Below are 27,025 nucleotides of genomic sequence, written 5' to 3' on the forward strand. Positions count from 1 at the left end.
ACAGCCCACAGTAATAGGAGCAGAATAACTCCTGGTGCCACAGCAACTAGAAACAATCTGCCAAGGGCATATAAAAATTGCCATGGAAGGAAATAATGAAGAATAACTTTTAAGAGAGTGATACAGATAGATTGGAGTAATCAGGAACAAAACCTGTCCATATTATACGTAACCTCTGATATTTCCTGGAAATGCCTCTGTGATTTCATGAATGAATTTTTGATTTCAAACACTAAATAGGGAAAGTCAGTAGTGAGCTAGACATGGAGAAAGTTAGGGCAAAAAATTTAAATTGTCTAATATACTCAAATGTAATTAATCATGAAGAATGACTTATATAGACAGATATTTTTGATTTATTTTTATACACTTTTGGAGTTGGTTTGAACTACAATGAGAATGTACAACAGGGCAAAGCATATCAGTATATTATCAGAGGTGTGTTACATAGAATCCAACTCCACAAATTTGAGATATTTTATCTTCCTGCTTTGAATTAAAGTCAGAACCACACTAAATGTGTACTAATAAATTTGTTCAGTGTTGTTGAAAAAGTTGTCTATTCCAGTGTCTTATGCAGTCTACTTCCATGGGAATGTCTTACAGATGTAGGGAAAATCATTATTCACCTTGCTTGATTCCCTGAAGTGGACAAACACAATAGTAAATTCCTCCCCATTCTCCCAGCTAATACACTGACAATTGAACAACAGCAAAGAAAACTAAAAATCTCCTTCTTTCTGAATTTCTCTTGTGTAGGATATTATTGCAGAATTAGGAGGTCTTGTGTATGACTGTGGGAGCTAATGCTGTGAATTCAGTCATGTTTAGGGAGAATACTTAATTTTTCAAACAAAGGGCTATCTCAAGTTCAACAGTTCCCTACAATCCTCACAATAAATAGCTGTTTATTTCAACAAGTCTGGGGAGTGCCTAATGGGTCTCATTTAAGATGACACATGGGTAAGGAAAACCATTTTGCACTGTTTCTAGCATGCCTTCTGTTTAGGCCCTAATGCTGCATGCAATCAGACATGAAAGGAAATTTCACATGAATGCCCTACAAAGTTGAAGCTCTCAACTGGATAATTCTCAGAAAACAATGCTACCTAAATTCTCCAGATTGTGACATAACAGTTGCCTTGGTCCTTAGTTTACAGTAATCCCTCCTCGATCATGGGGGTTGTGTTCCAGAACCCTCCGCGAAAGGTGAAAATCCGCGAAGTAAAAACCATTTGTTCATATGGTTATTTTTATATATTTTAAGCCTTATAAACTCACCCACACTCTTATAAACATTTCCCGCACAATTATACACCATAAACCCTAAGTATTCTCCTAGATATTAGGTAAGATTCATTGAAATTATGTATGTAAACACACTGTTTATATACAGTAAAACCTAAATATTATTTTAAAGATATCAAGCGTCTCCGATATCCCATATGTTACAGCCATTATGACAGCCAGGCCACCAGCAATAAATATGTACAATGCAAGAAAAATTGTATACTGTACAGTAAAATGTGTGTGCAGTGATACTAAACTATGTATATGTAATAAGTACTGTACGTAGAAAATTAATTATGTTACTCACCAACAATGACATGGCAACTTGTCCGATAACGATGAGTTTAATTTTACTGAACAAAGGAAAGCGTTACAGCTCTTCTAAAGGAGCCTCTTTAGGCGACTGTGTAGCACCGCAGTTGTTCTTCTTCTGGCAGTCTTCAATCCAGATCCCTAAAGCAGATTCCATCCGGACTACCGCCTTATTATATCCACTTACAACTCATTTTGCGCCATGGTTAAAGGACACTGCAGCCATAGATCTTATGTTCTTTTCCTCCTTTTTAAATAAAAAAGAATCATTGACTCATTGATTCCGTAATGGCATCCTGCAGCAGTGTAGCTGTTCCCTTCCTTCAACATATCCAAAACTTTTACCTTTTCGGAAATCGTTGGCGCTTGGGCACAGCCCCTGAAGCAGTAGCAGGAGTACGTTGATGCTGAATGAGCGAGACGAGACTTCCTGGTTAACGCAGCGGAATTGAATTCTGTGCTCCGTCGCTGAGCCGATCAGCACACAGGAACTTAACTGTGTGCTCTGATTGGGTAGCTTCTCAGCCATCAACTGGGCAAACCAACTGAGGAAGCATGTATCAGAAGTAAAAAGACCCTTTGTCCGCAGAATCCCATGAAGCAGCGAAATATATATATATATATATATATTTAAATATGCTTACATATAAAATCCGCGATAGAATGAAGCCACGAAAGTCGAAGCGCAATATAGCGAGGGATTACTGTATTGTATGAAGTAATAATTATAACCTGGTAAGTAAGAAAACACATTTTTTTTCTGGTCAAACTACATTTAGAGTGACACAATACACATTTAATAATTTAGTTTGCTCTTTATTTTCATTAAAAAAACACATTATATCTTTAATTGCTTATTTTGCAGTACAAGTAACAAATTAACAGCAACTTCCCCTCCTTTGAGGAACCCAAGCAGCAACTCATGTGAATGTACCAAAGTGGAATGGTAAAATGTCACAGGTTGGAGCTTTGATAGCACGTGGATGCAGCATTACAGTGAAGGAGAGTGCTCATAAAAATCATGATGTCACTTCCTTCCTGACTTCAAGGCCTGTCCCTTCCAGCCTGCCCCTATAAAAGAAAACCTACCACTGGAACTTGCCATTCAGGTAATCCACCAAGTTAAGAAAAACATATGTTTTTGTTACTAAGAACTTCAGACTGGCTTTCTTGTTGTTTTCTCTGCCTTGTAGCAATTAAATAGTGTGTTTTCAGCTGGAACTTCAGCTCTTCTTTTGTCTATTTTTTGTTTTAATTTACAGAGCTAACAGTTTGAATGCTCTTTTTTTTAATAATTATATAAAACATGAATTACAATGCTCAGCAAATGTTAGTGGATGTAGATGTCTACTTACTCGCATTGTCTGTGATTCTGTTTAATCAGCATTTTGCTAACTATCTTTTGCGTGGTCATCTATCCAAACAACATTTTTCTATATAAAATATATATTCTATATATTTTCACCTCTCCAACATTTCTTGCTGGACTCCTCCTTTTTCTTGATATTCAAAGAAACACATCTACTTTGGTATTAATATTTTTGTGCTTCATTTTAGCCATAATTTCTATGTTATGACTTGAAGTCCCAAAGCATAAAGTCCCAGGAACACTTCCAAAAATGCCCACTAGAGGAGGATTTACCATCAAAATCCCAGCTAGATATAAGGGTGTCATGTCTCAGCCAGCTTTTCCACCTCGCTGGAGTTCAAATTCATGTTTAATGTCTCATTTATTCATTTTTGATTATTTTATTTATATTTATTATGTGCATCATTTTTTTCTTTTTGGTTTTGTCTATGTATATTAGCTGCCTCTGTTATGTTCCATGTGTTTTGTGGGTGGTCCCCCAAGATGTTTGGCCAACTGCCTTCCTCCATATATATCCATTACTGTATATATTTTTATGTCTAGTCAGAGTTTTTCATAGGATTTTACCCTCTGCTGGGCATTTTTGGAAGTGTTTTGGGAACTTATATTCTTTGGTACTCCTTCTTAGCAGCAAAGGACAAACACAGGATATTTAAAAAAATGAAATATTTCTTTTTTCAAAAGATCTGTAGAGGGCGGCACAGTGGCGCAGTGGTAGCACTGCTGCCTCGCAGCAAGGAGACCTGGGTTTGCTTCCCAGGTCCTCCCTGCATGGAGTTTGCATGTTCTCCCCGTGTCTGCTAGGGTTTCCTCCCACAGTCCAAAGACATGCATGTTAGGTGCATTGGCGATCCTAAATTGTCCCTAGTGTGTGTGCTTGGTGTGTGGGTGTGTGTGTGTTCCCTGCAGTGGGCTGGTGCTCTGTCCAGGATTTGTTCCTGCCTTGCACCCTGTGTTGGCTAGGATTGGCTCCAGCAGACCCCCATAACCCTGTGTTAGGATATAGCAGGTTGGATAATGACTGACTAACTGACTGACTGACTGACTGATCTGTAGAAAGAAATCTCCACAGAGCACACAAGGCAAAAGGAGTTGCCTGTAACAAAGGCATTCTGATAAAAAACACAATACCGATACAGCAACCCAAATTTGAATAACAGAATAGAACATCAAAACTCCAGAAAATCACAAAAACCACAAATCACGACAAAAGACACATGAACTGGAATACAGAACGGATTCAAAATAAACCACAAGCTTCTCTAAGATAAACCCAAACTTTTTTGGGGCTGAGTGTAGTACCTTGCAGTAACGGGCAGGTCGCCCCGCCTCATGGGGAACAACAACGCAGAACACACAGAGCATAACACAGACATACATACATTGACAAAATCAAAAACAAACAAAAATCTATATAATGAACAGAAATATTAAGACAAGCAATAGAATCAATAATGAACAAAGACAACACATTAAAGACAGTTGAACCCCAGCCAGCGGCTAAGCCTGGCTAAAACATAACAGATATTGGAACATTTTTAAGCTCAGTTTTGTTTTCCTTTGTTTCTTTTTACTCTCTAGTTTATGTCCTTTGCTTTTTAGGTTTAGTTAACTAATTTCTTATGGTTTTCTTATATTTAATTGTTCAGTGTGTTGGTAAATACATATAAATATTTATCTTTAAATATAGTTGATAGTCTTTTGGAAGGACTTTTCACTGTTTTTGGACTTCTCATCTTGAGAAAAAGTCATAGCACTGACAAAGTAAAAATGCTGGTTAGCAAATGCTGTGGGTGTCTCATCTTCTAACTTAGAAAATGATGCCCTGGAGCACAAAGAGACAATTACTTGGGGCCAACAGAAGAGAAGTGAAATCCTGTTTCCTGTCTACAGAGAATACACCACCCAAAATGCAAATTAGATGACTGGCATTTTAAGGATATGCCACAGGTCAGTGGGAAAATATTCTTGGGTGGTTTCCAGAGGTAATAATAACCTTGAGGGCGGCATGGTGGAGCAGTGGTAGCGCTGCTGCCTCACAGTAAGGAGACCTGGGTTTGCTTCCCGGGTCCTCCCAGCGTGGAGTTTGCATGTTCTCCCCGTGTCTGCCTGGGTTTCCTCCCATAGTCCAAAGACATGCAGGTTAGGTGCATTGGCGATCCTAAATTGTCCCTAGTGTGTGCTTGGTGTGTGTGTGTGTGTGTGTGTGTGTGTGTGTGTGCGTGTGTGTGTGTGTGTGTGTGTGTGTGTGTGTGTGTGTGTGTGTGTGTGTGTGTGTTTGTGTCCTGCGGTGGATTGGCACTTTGCCCGGGATTTCTTCCTGCCTTGTGCCCTGTGTTGGCTGCAATTGGCTCTAGCAGACCCCCGTGACCCTGTGCACTTTGAGTTGCATTATTTGTATGAAAATGTGCTATATAAATAAATGTTGTTGTTGTTGTGTTAGGATATAGCGGGTTGGATAATCATTGACTGACAATAACCTTGAGACTTGAGAAGTAATTTTAGAGTTTGGCCTCCAAGATAATTGTGTCTAGAGCAGGGGTCCTCAATCACAGTCCTGGAGGGCCGCAGTGGCTGCAGGTTTTTGTTCTAACACGGTCAGTTCATTACAAAGCAATTCTTGCCAATAATTTAATTTCATGGCGTGTTAGTGCTTTAACTCTGCTATGTCAGGTAATTCTCATTTCCTAGATTTTCTTCCCCTTTCTAAGGATATCATCCAAATGATTTGAAGGCTAAAATGGATGAGTAATTCTCAGTCCTTCACTTTATTCGCCAAGTATTTAATTAAACCCAATAGTGCATGATAAATACACACAGATGTAAATGGTAACAAGCTAAATGGAGAAATGCTGGTCTCTTTTGTCATTTGCATGTTATTGCTAATTAGAAGCAATTAAAAACCAAGAATACAACTGTTTAAGACTAAAATATGCAATAAGAGTTACTTCTGCTTCTTATTAAGCGATTGGGTTGGAGCAAAAACCTGCAGCCACTGCTGCCCTCCAGGACCGTGATTGAGGACCCCTCGTCTAGAGTCAGGAGATGAGATGAAGAATAAATAAACTTTTGTTAAAGTTTTTATTCTGAATTTGTTAAACTGAGATAATTACCTTTTAATTGTTCCGATCTTTATACCATCACACCAATGGGAGCACTCCCCATGACAAGCACAGACACAAAGTTATACATATGAATAAAATGGAAACACAACAAGGAAAAAGAATGAGCTAGGGAAGGAATCATGATAGTAGGTATTGGTGACTTTTCAACCAGATCTCCAAAAAGGTTGAAAATATTATAAACCAATTGCAGTAGACAATGAAATTTGATACATTTAAAATAAATGATCCTGGAACTATTTCTAGAAACTGGAGGTAAAAGTGTATACATGCGGCAATAATAACCCCATAGACCTAAACCTTTGACTAGTGTTTTATTTTTGGCAGATATTGTAATGCAGAAGTGGCACTGTGTCACATTGGGTCTGCCATTCTTCTGCACAGCATCTCCTGTATCTAAATCCCAGATCTGTCTGTGTGGATTTCGCATGGCCTTTGCATTTCTCTTGGTCATCCAATTTCTTGCTTCATGTAGATTAGGCTGACTGCTGACTCTAAATTTGGCTAAATGTGGGTGAATGCAAAAGTGTGCCCTGAAAAGGACTGCCAACTTCACAGAGTTTTTAAATGTTGCCTGCTCAAAGTCTGGATAGACTATAACTCTCTGCAACCATAAAAATAGATTTGTGGAAGAAAAATTAGACTTAGGGGTCACATAGTCATTTAGGATAATTTCCATATTAAGGCAACAGTAGTTAGATATTTTGGTTTGCGATGCACAATGAAATATATAAATATTTGTTTTTCTAATGCCTTAAAGAGATTACTGAAATGGTCAAGTAAAACAAGCAGAATGTTCCAGGGGGATGGTTCAAGAAACTGGCTGACGTAATATTCTTACATGCACCTATTAATACTTGCTAGCTGGCAAGTGTACAGTTTTCATGACAGAATAAGAAGTGAATTCAGGAGATGCTGAAGAACAAGGATAGAGCAGAGAAAGACTTTTATTTTAGGCTAGTTGTGCTCTATGCTGAAACACCTCATGTCTTTTAACTGGAGCATGATATGTAAGCATGAATTCAGCTCTGTTATGCAAAATTAATTGTCTATAAATATAACCCTCCACTTGTATTTTTTGATCATTCTGACTTTGCTGTAACAGACTACTGTGATGGATGCTCCAAGAGTAATAAATGAAAGAGATAGACAAGCTTTCTCCTGTCTGATTACTGACTCAAAAAGGTTTTATCAAACTTGCCCCAGTAGCGTATAAGTTTCTTTCATTTATTAAGATGTTGATTTATACCACAGTTTCAATACATTTGGAAAATGAATACATTGTTTTATGTAAATTTAGATAAATTGTAACAAACAACAACAACAACAATTATTTCTTGTATAGCCCAAACTCACACAAGGAATGCCTCAATGGGCTTTAGCCGGTCCTGTTTTTGACAGTCCCCCAGCCTTGACTCTCTAAACTCCAAAAAACCTGTGGGGAAAAAAATTGGAAGAAATCGTGGGAAAGGCAATTCAGAGGGAGATCCCCATCCAGGTAAGTTGAGTGTGGAATGGATGTTAAAAAATCCATAAATACACAAAAAAGAACACAAGTAAACCCCTTCACAGAGCTAGATGACCAATGTATCATTGCAAAAACAAAATGATAGTATAAAATACTTTGTTCTTGCACATCGCTCCTCATCAATTCGGCTTTGCTAGCCCATTGAATATCATTCTATTCAAAGCCCAGTGAGATTTTATTTTTTGGTTTTCACTCAGAAGAAACATAATCTAAGAATATATCACTCTTGAGTTTTCAGTAATAGTCTCAGATTGCTAGTTCACCAACACTGTATATCAAAATGTAGATGGGTGTGCATATGTCAAGGTATATTTGTTTCTCTGAACATGTATGTGTGTTTATTTTCAATCCAAGGAGTAAAGGTTTGTTTTCTCCTTTAAGATAATGGCCTTAAGATCTTGGTGAATAATCTGCCTGTTAAATTATTTGCAGACATCTGTCTTATAACTCAGTAGGCCTCTGCACATCCCAAAACACAACCAGACACAATTTTTCTTCCTTGCCAAGTAATTCCCATCCCTAGTTTCTTCTCTCTTTTACCAAACCACACACCCAAGCTCTTTTTTAAGTACCCGCTCAAAATGAACTCAAGCTTTCTGACCAATCATATTCTTTTCCTCTCCTTGATGTTGGTGTTTTGCTTTTGGCACTAAGCAGATTTATTTCTCATATTTTATGATTTTTCTCTGCAGCTGTTTAATGGCACAAAATTTAAAATATATATATATATATATATATATATATATATATATATATATATATATATATATATATATATATATATATATATATATCATGAAAAAGAAGCAATGCAATTGCAATTTGTTTTTCCTAAGGGAATTACAGTATGCAGTAGCATCATCTGTCCTTGTCTATTTAACTCCCTGATAGGTCAAACAGCTCAGCACGTACAACTCACCTTTCCAAAGTAAAAGTTATGTTTGGAAAAAACATGACAGCATGATTCATTCCATAGGCACATTCTCACACCCTGACATTTTTTCTGCAATTCCCCAGACACTGTAAGGCTTAATGAATCTTGACCCCATGTTTCTAGCAATGCTTCCATCAAGATAATGTCCTAAGTAGAAATGAATGCAGTAGAATAGAAAATTACCCAAAACACAAAACACTGGCAGAGACATAACTTAAACAAGCAGACAGAAGGCATCATCTGAGGGGTTGAATCTCTTTAATATACTGTCAGCTATTAGAATATCTGGTAGTCTGGGCCCCACACATCCATGCGTTTAAATTCATTTACACTCTGAATATTATAGTTGGGGCGGCACGGTGGCGCAATGGTAGCGCTGCTGCCTCGCACTTAGGAGACCCGGGTTTGCTTCCCAGGTCCTCCCTGCATGGAGTTTGCATGTTCTCCCCGTGTTTGTGTGGGTTTCCTCCAGATACTCCGATTTCCTCCCACAGTCCAAAGACATGCAGGTTAGGTGCATTGGTGATTCTAAATTGCCCCTAGTGTGTGCTTGGTGTGTGTGTGTGCCCTGCGGTGGGCTGGCGCTCTGTGTTCTCTGGGATTGGCTCCAGCAGACCCTTGTGACCCTGTAGTTAGGATATAGCGGGTTGGATAATGGATGGATGAATGGATATTATAGTTGGCTTATTATATTATATTATATTATATTATATTATATTATATTATATTATATTATATTATATTATATTATATTATATTATATTGTATTATATTATATTATATTATATTATATTATATTATATTATATTGTATTATATTATATTATATTATATTATATTATATTATATTATATTATATTATATTATATTATATTATACTAGGGGGCTTACCCCCTGCTCGCTTCGCTCGCCAATATGTCTCTGCCGCACGTGTTCTGAAGAGGGGGGCTGAATGCACCCCAATGAGAAGCGGTCACTCCTCCGAAATCACCTCTTAAACAGTGATACAATGGGAAACAAACACAGTTTTTTTTACCTCCTCTTTGCTCGATCTGGGAGGAGTGGTGGCTCTGAGGCTAGGGATCTGCACTGGCAATCAGAAGGTTGCCAGTTCGAATCCCATAAATGCCAAATGGGACTCTGCTCTGTTGGGCCCTTGAGCAAGGTCCTTAACCTGCAATTGCTCCATCCTGGGTATGACATTAATCTGCATCCGGTGCATGCATGTAGGCCCTCCAACCTGGAGGGAAAAACTTGGGGGTTGGTGGCAGAATTGGCACTCCAGCCACTTTAAAAAACCTTACACTGTTCCACTCCATCTGAACTAGTGCGGTGCTGAGGTATCACCTGTTGCATGGCTGCACTCGGGTCCTAACCTGGATCCTGAGTTGGTTTGTCGTGTGGTGGGTGCGTGCTCCTAACCTTTGCTCAATCAGCTGCTGGCTTGCTGCTGCTGCCATGCTGCATGATCTGCATCTCATGCAGCACTTCAAACATTTAAAAGCCTGTACAGCAGCTGTCTTTGTCATCTACTCTTTGTCTTTTATTTCCGGCCCCGAGCGTGGTTAAATCTCTTGGCACAAAGTCTTGTCTCATGGGATGTGAGTTCTTGATATTTTAGTTTATAATTTAAAAACAGAGTAAGAATCTGAAAATCTAACAACATCACATTAAAGTTCAATAAATTCTGAAAAGAATGATACCAAACATATATATGTAGGTTTTAAAATAAGCCCGATTTAAAGTGTGACAAAAAACGGGACATTAAAACGTCACATAAAATCGTTGCACAAAATCGTTGCACTTTTAGGCTTAGAGTATATTATATTATATTATATTATATTATATTATATTATATTATATTATATTATATTATATTATATTATATTATATTATATTATATTTGAGAGAAGCCACCTAAATACTGACCTCAAGACACCATACTTACATACAAAGAGATTCATTACAATTTTAAATTAATTCCTATAGGATTTCTGCATTAGAATTTTTCACAGTATAGCTGTTGAAAGTGAATTCTGAGGTTCAATGAATATGTAGAAGGCTGTTTTTTAAAAGCTTGTTTAAGATTCCCATGAATATAATCCCCATACAAACCAACATAAACTATGCAAGTTTTTATGCTGTGTAGATTATATCTTATTTATGACTTAAGATAGCATTGCATCCTTTCAAACAGAGAGCAGACAGTGTAGTCATGTGCATAAGGATTTGGAATTAAGGACCACAGGGCTGTTGGTTTAAATCCCAGAGCTGACACTGTATGACGTTAAGTGAGTCACTTAGCCTGTTTGCTGTGTAGCTATATGCAGAAACTGTGCTCTTACAAAAAGCTTTGCTCACCACCAAAAGCATTCTAGTGAATAATGTACAGAATGACTGAAAAAAGCATGCAGCTTATTTTAAAAATATTGTTGGTTAATGAAACTTAAAGGATCTTTGGTGTTCAGTTAATTTCGACAATATCTTCCATGCTTTGCTCACTTTTCAATGAAAGGCACAAATAATTTCTGAATGCCATACAAATTTTAATTGCATGATAGCCAACAAGCTGAAGACAAAGTATATGCAATGGAGGGGAACGTTGTTTTTCTTATGTATCCCTCATGGATTTGACATAAGAAAAAAGAAGCTGGTAATCTTTAAACAGCAAAGGAGCATGGCTACACTTGATGTTCCATCACAGGTTAGAAAGTAAAGGGATGGTATGATAAGTGAGGGAACGTTTTTATTAAAACTTTAGAATTAGCAGAATAGTGTTCCTGACTATTCCAGCCCAGTTCAAACACTGACTAATTCAGATAAATTGAAATACGAATTATTTTATCCATGATCTACATAGTCCTGATTTCTTCTCCCCATTGCCTAATGTTTTTCTGTTATTTCACTGAGTTCACACTGTATAATCACTATTATGATCCTTAAGTACCAGAAATACTGTAAAACATTTAAAAATTAGTTATTTTAAAGAATACCCATAATCATATTTTGCTCCATCTCCTCTTCTGAAATATACTAAATCCAAGAGGAAAATCATTATAAGGAATCTGAGAACTCAGAATATCTCAGAGTCAATGGTGCTTTATTTTCAGATGTGAAACAAGAATGCTTAACCACATGCACAGCTAGCTAAGGCAAGGGAGCCAAACATGCATGACAACCAGACCAAATCCAGGAAAGCCAAGGAGAATATGAGATGACAGTCCATTACATTACAATACAATAAATGTTAACATTTTACCAGCCTATTCTAAAGTTGAGACAATTATGTCTGAAACACTGCTGCAGGCACCCCAAAGGGTCAATGAATTGCCTTATAGGTCTTTCCTTTTGTGGGAGAGGTAGTGAATTTTCCATTGGGATCAATAAAGATCTATCTATCGATCAGTGTACTTAGAAATGTAATAGTAGTAATAATCATAAATTATAAACTAAGATATTAAAAGAATTATCGATGATATGCCATGAAGTTAAACTGTAACTTCTTCTCTTTTTACCTTTCTTTTAACTTGAACTTTTGACTTCAGTAAAAGCAGACAGTTTTAACTACATTAAATGGAAAATGTAAGTAGTACAGAAGACCGGCTTGCAAAAAAAAATACAAGAAGCAAGGTTTTTTTTAGACAATAAGAATTTAGAGAAAGGCCAAAAGCTTTTAATAAACTGTCATTTTTGCTAGTCTTTCCACATGCACAAAAGAAAGATTCTTGACCTTCACATGTACTGGCATACACTGTCAAACAGCATTGGATAAAGAGTGTATAGGAGCATTCACCTTGGCCCTGACTAAAAAGTCAGCAGCTTCAAACAAGATGAAAGAGAACCATGAAAAGGGAAGAGCAAGGACCAGAAGACCCACATCTTGAGACACTGCATCAATGAAAACTCAAGAGATTGAATGCTGTTGGCCACCTTTGTCTATGACAGTTGGTGAAACATGCAGGTTATATGGTGATTTGTCACATCCATTTTGTCACATCCATGGTGGAGGTACATGACTTCCTTCAGTTGTCCTTCAATGCTAATGAGGAAAGAGACGATACCATTTGCATCAGCATCCAATCTCATTCCGAAGTGGAATTACTTACCTCACCAGAGCCATGAAGGTGGTATCCAGACACACATGCATGACAAAAAATAGATCTCAATCTAATTGCAATGACAAAGCTTATTTTCACATTTTAAATGCTTTTAATGACCACTAAAAGGTGAGGACTAAATATATTGCTTCAATGTAAAATGTGTCCTCATGGTCCAAAACCTGTATGGCTGGAATGGACCATTAGAAAATAAAGTGACAGACAGACTTTGCTGCCAGCACCTTTCTGATTTCTGTGGCTTTGAGTTGCTTTATCAAATGTCTCACAGCTGATTTCAAGCCCAGAACATGATAAATTATTAATCATTCCCTTCAGGAATAAAAGCATGCTCAACATTAGCTATTCTCACTCTGTGCACACACATCTTGCCACAACACAAGTGTGTAATACTGTTACGTGTGATCTGCACCAACCATCCCCCCATCTGCTCCCTCAGCTTGCACATACTGTTATTTGAGTCTGCTTAATCCTCAGCTTCCTCTTCTTACAAATAACCTGAACTATTGCATCTGGCCTGCATTTAGGAACCATGGGGGTGGGGAGGATGTGCATATATGTGACTGGCAGAAGCCAGGTTTGCATCCTTTTTTCATAAAACTGCATCACCATACTAGAATGTGTGCTCTGAATTGCACATGTCTGTATTTGCATTCCACTTCAATGATGGATCTGCTACTTAATGTAATTTTTAGCCAGTGTGACTCTTGTGGGGAGTTCTTCCATTTTGGGGGCAACTCTGTAAGCGCCTTAGTTAACATTATCCACAGAGGTGCTTCCCCAGGTGCACAATAGTTGATTGTAGGAGTCCAAAGAGAACTTAATGACCCTGGAATGAATCAAAGCAATAAACCAAAACATAAAGTAGCCTTGCCTTTCTGTTGCCGACTAAATCCCCTAGTACCATAACTTTTCAAGGGCTGCAGGGGAAAAATCAGATAAGTCAAAGCCTGGAGTCAAAAGGAGACATTTGATAGTATTCATTGATTGTAGTGAGGACTAGTGCTAATGACCAAAACTGTTTATTACATATTTCATTTTTCTCTGGGCAAAAATGTTTAATCTGACCATTAACAGCAATGCTAAATAATATATGTTTTCTTGAAAAATTCAATTGATAATACAGATCTCCTAATCTTTTTTCTACTACATTAAAATAATATTGAGAGAGCAATACTTACTGTGAATGGTCTTTTTGTATTAAATCAAATGAAAAGCTGATTTTAGTATTTTGTATATTATAAAGAACTGACAAAAAGTCAGACTTTTGGATTTCTAAGGTTTAATTAATTTTTTATTTAAATTACACCTCATCTGTCATATATTACAAGAATTTTAACGGTGACTTGCATTTTCCCAGTAGTTTACTCATCCCTTTACCCATCTGTTCAGACAGGCAAGAAAGCAGCAAACCCACACAGTCAGTAGAACAGATGCCAGATCCTCTCAAGAATGAACTCAGGGACAAGTAATCAGCATTTCAATAAATACACTTGCTGTTCCTGTTTTGAATTGAATAAATATGGTTTTCCTGAAGCCCGTGGACCTCGTTCTTCAGGTGCACGCGCCTGCTGCCCCACCCCAACTCCTCCCAGAATTACACTTCTTTGAATATGCAAATCAGTATAAACAGCCCTTAAGGTCAGCGTTTTGTGAAAAGGCAATGTCAAAAGCACAGGGTAAAATAGAAGAATTTCAGCGAATACTAAGTGGAGGCAAGGAATTGCCAACTATTTGTTGGTTTAAACAGTGGTATAAACAACGAAAGGAAGTTGATTGAGTGACATAGAGAGTCGCACAGTACCTGAAATAAAAAAGAAGTTGTCAGATATCAAAGTTGCAATGAAAAGGCGAGTCGTAGCCTTTAATAGGAACACTGTGAGAAAAAAGCTGGAAATGTCAACTTTAATATCGAAATTTACACTTTAATCATGTAATTTATTTTGTCATTAAAGTAGAACATCATAAACTTCATCTTTAAATCGTTTAATTTACTAGTTTCTCAAATACCATCGTAACTAAAGTAGCACATTAAATGCTTTGTTTTGTATGTGTTCTTCTATGTGCTCTATGTGTGTGAATCACTACGTGCTTCTTAAACAGGCTTTCTCTTCCTCTGACAGGACACAGAATCCATTACATACGTGATATTACACCTCTCTGAATAATTAAAATACTGAGATGTATACTTGATATCATTTTCATGATGATAGGAGTTAAAGCATGTTATTAAACATGGGAACAAGGTGGCGCAGTGATAGCGACGACCCGGTGCCATGTCCAGAGATTGTTTCTGCCTCCCACAAGATGCTTGCTGCTTCGTGTGCGACCTTCAATAAAATAATTTATTGCAGCAGTACTGTCTCTTTCAAATGTACTAACCTCCAATTCCTGTCCTTCCTTTTCTTTCTCCAAGTAACCAATCGCCACACAATCAGCTCTGTAATAGATGTTAAGCCATCTGCAAGCTTTGAACACCGATTCTTCAGGATCATTGAAATATCTTCGTAGTACATGTGTAATTATTCTATTCATCTATCCTTCCAGTGTTGTGCCAGCCCCAGCAAGAATACAGCACGAGGCAGGAACAATCCCTGAACTAGCTAGCACTGTGATACCGTGTCCTCATATGTTTAGTTATTAACAATATAGATTATTTAAATGATGTTAATATTTTATCTGTATAATGTAATAAACATATTTTGCTGCATTTCATCTTAAAAATGATATCGTCATTATATGTAAATACGCACTTTATAAAGTGGCTCAGATTGTGCAATATTATAACTGTATCGCAAGTTTAAAGAGAGGTAATTGTACTAATAAGTACAAACAGTTCTACAAGGAGCACTTGATAGACTGATTGAGTGCATTTATAGTTCTTGGCATGAAACTGTTTCTGAACCACGATGTCCCTACAGGAAAGGCTCTGAAGCGTTTACCGTATGGGAGAAGTTCAATAGACTTTGCGCATGGCTGAGGTATACCAATAATTCACTTTCCGATCAGCTGCTGTAGAGCTGTGATTCCACACTCAGATACAGTGGGATAAATAATCTGAGTGGTGCATTGAGAGGAACAACGTTAAAGCAGCTATGGTATTTGGAATAGTTTGGCCATTCTGTGGACCATTATAATGTTACAGGTTAATTACAATCAGATGCCTTAAACTAATAAACAATATGCGGTTAATTTCAGTGTATTTGATAAAGCCGCATCAGGGATGTGGATTTAAAAAAGAAAGGGAAACCATACTTGAACAAAAGCACTGCTTTGATGCTGGTGGCGCCAGTTTGCAAAACCAAGCGGAGAACTTGTGTACTCCAAGCATTTAGCTGGTGTGAAAATAAGCGTGGCTTTACACCAAGTTTAGGTTTTATACATCACGATATGAGCGTGGAAATGGGAGTATGCAATATTTTTGTGTTTACGCACCGTTTATAAATGAGGTCCCTGGGGTGTTTCCTATTCTGTTTTGAATGCATAGCAACACTATTGTACTGGGACAGGGGAGGATGGGCCCTGTTTTTGACTGGAGAGGCTCTACAGGTCATATGAAATCCCCCTCTCGAAAGGCTTTATGATTATGACTTGCTGAAGAAACAGATCCTCTACCGGGTTGAGTCTTTCCAAACTGCCATTTGGCGGACCACCATGCAACGTGTTACACTTTTTCAGGAGGAATGGACAGGGGTTTGTAATGCACCTCGCAGGGGGAAATTTGTCAAATGAGTCATTCATTCCAAGAACAGATTTTGAAATTGTTATCTATTGCATTAAAACATCTGCAGCACAAACAGGAGATGCAAAAACCTAATTATGACAAGAAAAACAAACCCTACCAATTTTAAAAAGGAGGACCAGTTACTGATGTTGATCCCATTGGGCCCACATAAATTTCAGGCGAAATGGCTGGGGCCAGCAGTGGTATTAGAATGCATGAGTCCAGTGAATTTTAAAGTCAGAATTCCTGGTAGCTTAAAGCTTGTGTAAATTTTGCATATTAATCTTTTGAAAGAGTTGCATGACCCTCACAAGATTCTGGTCTTGTCCGCAGTAGTCCCTCAGACTGAGGTTCTATTGGTGATGATATCACGGATGCCTAGAAGGCAGAGTTGTTGACACTGATCGTAAGGAACTCTGATGCCTTTTCAGCCATGCCTGGCTGGATGGAAATTGCTGAATACAAGATTTTAACTGAACCAGCATTAAAGTACAAGGAGGTATAGCAGATGCTCGAACTGGTGGTAATCAGTGAAAGTAAAAGTGAGTGGAGAAGCCCAATTGTTCTGGTCATAAAACCAGATGGCTCGCTTCAGTTCTATATAGATTTCAGACATTTGAATAAGATCTCCAACTTTGATATCTACCCGATTCCACGTATTGATGATTTGTTGTAGAAACTCAGACAAGCCTCGTATATTTCTACACTGGATCTCATGGTCAGGTGTCCTTGGGGAGTCCAGTTGTGAGAAGACTGCATTCACCACTCTGGACAGGTTGTTTGAATTCATCAGGCTTCCTTTTGGTCTCCATGGTGCACCATTGACTTTTCAGCAGATGATGGATCAGATTGTGTGACCCCAATCCACGTACGCTGGAGTGTATCTCGATAATTTAGCAATTTTCATTAATGATTTGAGGTCTCATTTTGACTGCCTGCAAGTGGTGCTTGACAGTCTGGGGCTTGCTGGGTTGACAGCTAACCCTAAGAAATGTAGATTAGTTATGTCAGAAACCCATTGTTTGGGATATTCAATGGGTAATGGTCTGATCAGGCCTCAGCTGGACACGGTGGGGGAGGTGTTTGTGTATTGAAACACAGAAGCAGGTTTGTGCTTTCCTCAAGCTCACTGGTTATTACAGGTGGTTTGTTCCCAATTTTGTGCATCGGGCCGCCCCTCTCACTGACTTGACGAAGGCCAGTAAGAATAATGGCATTGTTAGGATCGATGACTATGACGGGTCTTTCTCGGATTGAAACGATGCACCAGGAGTGACTCATCTATCGAGGCAAGGCAAGGCAACGGCAGGTTCACCATGTCACCAAGGCAACTACAATTTCGCAGCCCAGCCACACAATGTGTCTGTTGATCAAGGGCTGATGCGGGGTGCACTTTAATCTGGCCATTGACATGGCCCACTTTTTCTTTACTGTCTCCCACCCCTGCAGGACAACCTAATCCCAGCCTCTGATCTGCAGCCACGAGACTGACCTGACGAGGATGACAATCTGTTCCTGAACTGAAGAAAGGAGCCAAGGCAGGACGACTGATAATGTCATTGCTTCTTTGCTGTCTCTGTGTGTAGTGAAGTGCTCCCATTTCAATAAACACCCATATTGTTCCTGTTTTAAAATTGAATAAAGCTGGTTGTCCTGAAGCTCATGGACTCAGCCTCATTTTTTGGGTGTGTCACAAGACGTGCTATAATATGCATACTATAAAGGGGCACCTGGCTGTTAAGAAGACCTCCAGGATGGCAGATGCACAGTATGGTCAAATAAAGACAAAGAAATCCACACCAGACATAAGGAAAGATACAATGTATGCAAATATGGAACAAGAGGTGAGAACAGATAATTTTGGGTGGCCTGAAGTTAAAAGTGCTGAGTAACCAGTGAATAAAGAATGAGAGCAAGAGAGAGAAATCTTCAACCTTGAGAAGAAGCATGCAAAGTACCACTAAGCTAAATCTAGGAGTCATTAAGGGAGTTTCTCACTCTTGATCAAGAAAGATAAAGTAGTGGCCAGGATGAAGGCTTATTGGCAGGTTTTTTCATGGCAGTTTAAAGAAAGTCGTGGGCAAGCCTTCCCATCATCTAAAAAATATGTAAGAACTGTTTCCCAGGCAACCATTTCATTCTACATATTCTCAGTTTTACAACTGACTCTAGTGCAAACTTGAACTTGATAGCGATTAGGTTCAAATTTACTTTTTGCAATAATTATTCTGATTTGAGTAGTAAATGAGTTGGAACCTATTAGTAACCCATCTTTCCATTCATTTATTGAACCTGCTATATTCAACAGAGGTACGAAAAACAGTATGGTAGAAATTATCCCCATGACAAAGCTGCATGGAAAACTCATTTAATCAGTCATATTTACCAGTCAGTTCTATGAAATGCTGGAGGCAACCTGATTGAACCTAAGATAAAAAGTCAAACTCTGGACATATGCTGATTGAACTTGGAATGAAACCCTGATAACTGGACCAGTAAGGAAACTGCACTATACATTGTGCTATCATGTTGTCCGTATATCATTAATAAATAAATCAAAATCAACTTATAAAGTGTTTTCCACATTAATTAAAATCCCCTTTACAATACAATGTGAAATTTTATCCAGATATGTCATTCCCTTGTTTTACATTACATTCAAGAAATGTATGGCTCTGTGATTTAGATCAGTTTACTTGTGCTGTGTATTGTGTATGTTTTTATTGTCTGCAGACTTTATTATGGCCTTTTTTTTACTTCAGAGACATTTCATGATTTAAACTTCACTATCTTATAACTTCCTTAGGAAAAGAAAATTCAAAATCTGACAAGACTAATTAAATAAAGATTGATAAAATTCATTATAAAAACTAATGAATGTGATTGTTTTAATTAAATATGGTTAAACCTTTTACATGTACATTTAAAAAAATTTGCACGGATTATATAAAATACAATTTCCAGATGTTCCTTGTGTTTATTCATCGTGATTTCCTAAAATAAAACACTGGCTGATAGAAAATAAATTTTATATAGGTTTATAAATATAAAACATCGAGAGAAAAACACAAAACAATGCAACAACAGAAACGCACATTTTTTACACACATACATGCAGCCAACTTTTTAAATATCTAGTAATTAGAATTTTTTTTAATATGTGCATGTTTGCATAGACTGTTCCCAAAAGTGGGAATTAGGTAAGAAATTTTGTAAACAGAAGGAAAATTAGCTAATAGTAGAGGAATGACACCAACAGATGGTATGGCCAGTATGGAGCAGAAGAAGACCAAAACCTGAGCTGTAAATGATCCTTGAGAAAATAAATTTCCAAGAGCGTGGATGGTGCTTTGGAAATGTAAAGTCACAGACTAACAGTTTTTGGTCATTTTAGTTATACTATTATTAGTACTTACTAGGAAGCATCTTCTTCTTTGTATTATTATTATTATTATTATTATTATTATTATTATCATTATTATTACTATTATTATTAGTAGTAGTAGTATGTGTAAAGTATATTTCTTGGTGTTTTGCTTGTATTTTTTATGATAAAAAATGGTAATAGTCACTTAGTCTTTTATAGCATTTTAACAGTCATAGGTATATTAATAAATATTTTTAGTTTTAAAGAATCACTTTACTAGATTTCTATGATGTAATCTTTGATAATATTGCATAAACTTAGATGGTTCAAATGAATTTTATAAACACTTTTTTTTAATGGGCAAGCAATAGAGGAAGCTCTGACTTAAATGGAAAAATGTTGACATTGACTGCATGTAGCAAGATGTTTATATGATTAGTCCCTGCTGTAGTAAGTAACACATTATAAAATTTAAGCAAAAAAATAATTACTACAACATATAGAAGTTTATCTGAATCAGTGATGAGCAATGAGAAATCTATGTCAAGTAACTTCAAAAGGCTAGTAAAGAGATACCGAACTCCCAGAGGATTGCTGGCTAGTCATAATCATTCTGGGGAGTGTCAGTCACAATTACACAATAATGCCATTGGCTGAAAGCATGTTCATTTTAAGAAAACAGCTTTCAGTATTCGAAGCTTAACTTAGAAAACACATTAAACTAATTATTCAAATGATTTTTGTTTCAATCAAATTTACCAAAAATGTGCCAAACAGTTCTCCAAACACTTTGAACATTTAACACTTTTTTTTTTTTTTTTTTTTTTTTTAAAACTGTCACTGATTGCCACAATTGGGAACTTATTAGTCTCTGGTTGTGACAGCGTCAATTTCTTAAACCTGAAACATTTAATTAAGTGAATGATTAAAATATATACATGCAGATCACGAGGCGTTCAGAAATAAAACTGTATTAAATGTGCAATAATAGCAATAAGACGAAGGAAGCGAAGAAAAAGAATATGTATTGAAGTTGCAATAATGATAATTACTCTATAACTGTAATATTTATGATTATTTATATTGCTAAAACATCAAAAAATGGTGAAATGTCAATTGGCAAGTGAAAAATGAATGCTATGGGTTAAAAAGTAATAGCAATGATAAATAATTTTTAATTAAAGTAATGAGTATTTGCGCACTAAGCGGAACGGGACGATGAAGGAATTAAAACTGGATTTTGTTTAAGGACAGCAAATAATCGTTGTTTCTTAACTATTTTGAATTTGATTAATAACGAATTATCAAAAAATTAAATTTTTGGATCATTCGGTTGGATCATTTGGTTTTAAAGTTAACCTAACAAGTAAATATTAACACACTTTAAGACAGATCTCGATTTATCTGTCAGAGTTTTCAGGTTGACTTTCTGTCCTTTACTTGTTCTTACTTGATGTTAAGTTTTTAATCATGAAAAGCAGTAATGCTGCAGCTTTCATTTAGATTCCCATCTCGAATATAACATTGTCCATTTTAAGACAGTAGTCATTGCGACGTCTGGATAAAGATAGTAACGTTACGATGCAGCATGTAAGTTAGTGTGTGTGTGTGTGCGTGTGCGTGTGCGTGTGTGTGTGAGAAAGAGAGAGAGAGAGAGAATGCGGTCGTACATGGGGGTTGGTAGCTGTCCGTGGTGCTGAACACTCCCTGCGTTAATCACTCTCCTTGCGCCAAGCCGGAGAACCGGTAACTTGTTTTATTTCTGCTTATCGGGCTTTTCTCTTGATATAATTCTCTTCATAACATTCTCCATTTAGCATTCAACATAATAGCCCCATAAATCTGGAACATATGGTCTTTTTTTCGTATAAACTGATGGCGATGGTGCCTGTTTTTTCTTTCTTTTACCGAAGTTTTGAGACGCTTATTACAAATAAATCTGACACTTTTGTTACCTTTGACGCAAACGACTCATAATATTTATTTGACTTTCCCTTATTTAGAAAAGGTGAAAGCAGAGATTTTTTTCGTTTCGTGATTACTATATGACTTTGGCTGGAGTCTGTCCTACTTTTCATTTTTTCTTGAAACCGCCCATCATGAAAACACATCCGAAACTTCCTTATTAGTAATGCTCTTTAACGTGATAACTCAGTAAACAGATTTATTCTGTTAAACATATATGCCATTTGTTCCAGCTCTCTAGTCTCCTGAAGTTCATCATAATGTCAAGCAGGAGTGCGTTCATATCTATTTAACGGAAATCACCAGTATCTCCGGCAGCGACCGGACGGCCGAAGTGGAAATATAACGGAGAAGCCTAACACTGGAAAGGGGTAGAAGCAAGAAACGAAGGAGCGCGCTTACTTACATTTCCAGGCAACATGGAGTTTAACAAAGAGGAGATGAAGAAGTTTGCTGGGAAAGCCTTAGGAAAACTGCACAGGTACGTTTTCTTTTATAAGAAAATAATTAAAAGGCAATACGCACGTCTCTATGTATCCAGGAATGTACATGTGAAGATATAAGCGTCTGAATCAATGCAAATATGGGAATGTATGTATGTATGTATGTATGTGCGCGTATGAAGGGATGCATATAGTAAGTCAAATAAATAAAGTATGTTTTTATCACGGGGTAATGAGTATTGTGATTTATTGTGTATACAGATACATGTAAAAGTAATGGAAACAATTCACAGAGCATAGATAGATAGATAGATAGATAGATAGATAGATAGATAGATAGATAGATAGATAGATAGATAGATAGATAGATAGATAGATAGATAGATAGATAGATAGATAGATAGATAGATAGATAGATAGTGTCGTTTGCAGTCATTTGCTAAAGCGTTCCACCGCCTTACAGTGCTTTTATGTGTTTTATCTTACTTTTACAGTTGCCATTAAGAACACAAACGTAAGACATTATGAAATAATGATTTTGGAAAGTTTGGATTGACTCTTCAAATTTGACTAATTTAAACTGTCAGTAAAATAGGTGTATTCTATGTTATAGTAAGCAATAAAAGGCTCATATTAATCTAATATTAATACTAATTGCTTAGAAGTAAATGTTGTATTACAGCATATCTTAATAAATTGCAGTTTTCTTTCTTTATTTCTTATTTAGAAAAATAAGCAGGACTTTCTCATAATGATCCTATACTTGTCTAAATTATTTTTCAAGATTTTTTTGTACCTCTTCCTGCATGGGCAAAGAAGAATGGAAGGCTCTGAGGGCCATGTAGTGGAAGCTATTTGCTAATTGACTGATGTTTAATAATTTAGGCTTGGAATCTGAAGCTTCTATTAATGCTCCCTTAATATGTTAAGAGACACTTTTGATTACACCTTTTTAGTCCAACTATCTGATCCCTGCTCACTGCATGTGAGACTGATACACATATCATGGAAGAGATATAAATACATATACACTTCTCTAAAATGAATTCCTTTTTAAATAAATGGATAACTATCACAGGTCCATAATAAAATTAAAAAGTCCCTTTCAATAAATGTATGTAAGGCATTAATTGCAGCTCTAAATCAGAATTAAGATATTAAATCAAACAATAAAATTCAATAATTTCCTGCTAATACATTGTAAAATTTCTGATATTTAGTGGTCTGCCATTGACAGCAATATACAGAAGTTAATTTTTAGCATTACCTCAAACGTCAATTCAACGTTCCTGAAAATGTGAACTTCTCTAAATTGTGTTATGGATGTTTTCACTTCATTATACATTTTGAGGATACTAAAGATTGCTTCTTGGATCTTTATCTCACTGTGATTCTGCACTAAGAGGAGCACTTCCAAAAACTGGATGGATTAATGGACAATGGAAATGATCTGAAACAGTATAATATTCTTAGCATATTAAAAATAACATTTATATTTATTTGTGAAAACATGTAGAAGAAAACTATATACTAAATTTTCAGTACTTGCTACCAGTGAAGATGTCTTCTCAGACTTTGCTCCAACACTGATCTGGAAAAACATCTACCCATTATTTTTAATTGAAGTACCTTGGTATTTTTATATTTAATGCATATGCTCTAGGTTGACAAGAAAGAAGTGTAATGCTTTTAGCAAAGCCGGTAGCTTTGAAGAGAATCAGTAACCTTTCTGAATTTAATCCCATGGTGCTCCCTGAAATGGCCAGATTTGTGTCCATTTAAGTCTCCTGCAGATGGAATATGACAGGGTGCCTGTTATATAACTCCTGTGGTGCAATGGCGATTGCAGATGGATTGCAGGCAGTGGAGGAACTTTACAGTGTTCACAGCTTAAACAAAGCTCCTGCTGATGAAAGGCGGTGCATTACTGTATGTGTGGATGACTTGCCTGTGGTGGGACAGAAACTGGTCTTCCATGATGAAAAGTAAATTTACTGTATGCTGAAAGCTTATTAAATGGAGGAAAGTCTCTTGTAAATATTGAACTTTTTTTTTTTTGATTGGTGATTGGTAGTACAAAAAAAATATTGCGCTGAAGTAATAAAGTACAGATGTGACAAATGTCTACTGCAATGCTCTAAATTTGAACTTAAACTTGAATATTTAAAACAAATTTAGTTGACAGGTTTTCTTTTTTAAGTTTAATTAAAATCTGACTGTCTTTTTTCTAAACAGTTAGGGGCAAGAGCTTTCTGTTAGGTTTCAGCAATATTATTTAATGACTTATATGTTGTGGGTCCTTTGTTAGTGGCCATATTGTTACTGCAGTGACAAATTTCTGCCCCCAAATGCATTAAAATGAAATTTAAGAAATGTGAAAAAAATCATCAAGCTCGGTTCCTTAATATTGCAATAGCAAACAATTTGTCAAAGTGATGAAATACCTTAAAATTGCATTCCTGGGTATAATGTAAGAGCTCATGCAGTCTGTCGGAAAAAACTTTCAAAAAAAGCTTTATACAGCTTTCAATATACATTCTCAAATGTCATTGCATTGTATTCAATTTTTAGGGTTGGCACTGTGGTTTGTCTCTTAGCTCTAGAGACCTACATTAAAATTCTGGCCCTGTCTGAGTGGAATTTTCTCTTGGTACTCCCGTATCTCAGAGACATGCATATTAGATTGGATGTCCCTCTATCCAGGGCTATTTCCTGCCTTGTGTCTAATTCTACAGAAAACATCTCTAGCCCTTTTAACACTGAACTAAAATGTGAGTTTAAGGAGAAATTCTATTATTAATAAAATAATTAAATTTTTTATGTTACGTGAAGAAAGCAGCAATATTTTATTTTGGAATTCATTTATACCTTTAGCTGATTTAGCTTTAAGAATTTTAGTCAAAATATGCCTGGCATATCTGAAGAAAACTGGAAATCAGTTTCTACATACAAATACCACTAGGCTTCTAATAAATAAAGATCTAAAGAATAATTAAGTCATTTTTGTCCAAATAGGTGAATGTAGTCACTGGAAAAAGCTGAATTTGGTCTTCATTATTCTTTTAAAAAATAGGGCCATGTGTACAGAAGTCAGGATGTTACCACTGTCTCTGTCTCTGTTAACCTGATGTACAATGTAACATCCTAGCCATCCTCAAGTCTACTCCGTTACCCCACTACCCACTATTGTGTCTTCTGTTTATACTGTAAGGTCTTCTGATCACCCAGGAGATTCTTCTATCTGGAGCCCTGATGAGGTTTTGCTGTGAGCTGACAGCCTCCTGTGGTAGAGCCATCTGGCACTACATGGCCAACCTTAGCCCCCACCCCTCCTCCATCACTCTAACCCCTAACCCTGTATATTATGAAAATTCATGTCAGCACAAGGTAATGAATGCTCTTGCTGCTAATGCTATTACACTCAAGCATGTTTGGAGGGTTTCCAAAGGGGATTGCCGGGGTGGGGGGTGGGGTTGAGGGAGTAAAAAAAAAAGCGAAACCCTTGATTCATAAAATTATGTTTCTTGTGCCTATTATTTTGCTTTAGCCAGATGAAGTACTAACTCCATGTTTAAAAAAAAGCCCTTCTGGAAATAGATTTGGCCTGTAATATTGTATAGGTGACAGCTGCTAAATATTTTAATCCCTAAAGCCCCCCCCCCATGAGAGTATGCCAGATCTACTGATTTCATTAAGTCCAGGGGATATCTCTCCCATTGAAACAACGAGATATTGTTAACCATGCATATGTGGTCATGTCCACTATCTCATTCTGTCAGAAATCCTTGTTTTTGGCAAACCTTTTACACTGTTACTGTAATCTTAAAGACAAAGTATGAGAAACTGGGTTAAAAATGGGCTAAAACTGAACTGCCAAGTTTCAGTTCCATAAATGCCCAAGATACCTAGAACACACCCTCCTCAGTTTATTTGTATATTTTCTTGTTTTCTGGCTTCAGATTGCATGATAGATTCGTGACTAATGTATTACACTGTAAAACCCAAAGTTACTGGTTAAGTCCCCATCACGGTTTATAATGTGACTCTTTAGAAATGTATGCAACATTAGGAGGAATTGAGTAATGTAGGCAAACATCTTGTTCAGGAGTGGGGTGCAAAATTTTCCCATTAAATTGTTTTAAAGGAATATAATTTGAGCATCACATGTGCACAAACTGTGTGTTCAGTGCTTATGAATGAGTCACCATTGTGTTCATGGACAAAATCAAATATATTTCATTATATACAGGGTGTCCATAAAGTCTGTGTGCAATTTCAAATAGTTGTAACTTTGTAAGTATATGTGATAGAAAGAATCTGTAAAAAGGATTAGAAAGAAGAAACACTTACATTTTTATTGTTCTTGGTAATTTTCAACATGTCCACCATCATTACTAATACAAAGGGTAATACGATTCTGTCCATCTTAATGACTTTCTTGGACTTGCCTCAAAGGTTTCTTCTACGGATGCTACAGTTTCTTCACTAACACATGGCCTACCAGACCGTGGCTTATCATTGACAGAACCTGTTTCTTAAAATTTTTTCCTGCACTTGAATATGGAAATCCTGTGTGGAGCTGCTTTCTTGTACCAGGTTCTAAACCTTTATTGAACAGCAGCGGTAGATTTTAGTTCAGCCAACCAAAGAAGACAATTTACTTTCGCTTCTAGTGAAGCCATGGGTCAACAGTGATTCTGAAAAAGAAGTCATTTTAAAGTTACATTTCTAAAAATAAAACTTCTAAAGACAGAAAAAACTAGATACATCAAGCTTTCTAATCCTTTTTACAAATTCTTTCTATCACATATACTCATAAAGTTACAACTATTTTAAATTGCACATGGACTTTATGAA

At 36.7% G+C, this 27,025-nt stretch overlaps 1 protein-coding gene across 1 annotated transcript in view; it reads left to right on the forward strand.

Moving 5' to 3' along the window:
• Positions 1-21,445: 21,445 nt before the first annotated feature.
• The window catches only part of LOC114660786 (vesicular glutamate transporter 1), a 159,332-nt gene continuing 153,752 nt past the window's right edge, over positions 21,446-27,025 (forward strand). Inside the window, exon 1 of the mRNA XM_028813682.2 lies at positions 21,446-22,206. Coding sequence (XP_028669515.1) covers positions 22,145-22,206 — 62 coding nt within the window. The 5' untranslated portion in view covers positions 21,446-22,144. The remainder of the gene's footprint in view (positions 22,207-27,025) is intronic.

This window comes from Erpetoichthys calabaricus, chromosome 11 (assembly GCF_900747795.2).
Source record: "Erpetoichthys calabaricus chromosome 11, fErpCal1.3, whole genome shotgun sequence".
NCBI lineage: Eukaryota > Metazoa > Chordata > Cladistia > Polypteriformes > Polypteridae > Erpetoichthys > Erpetoichthys calabaricus.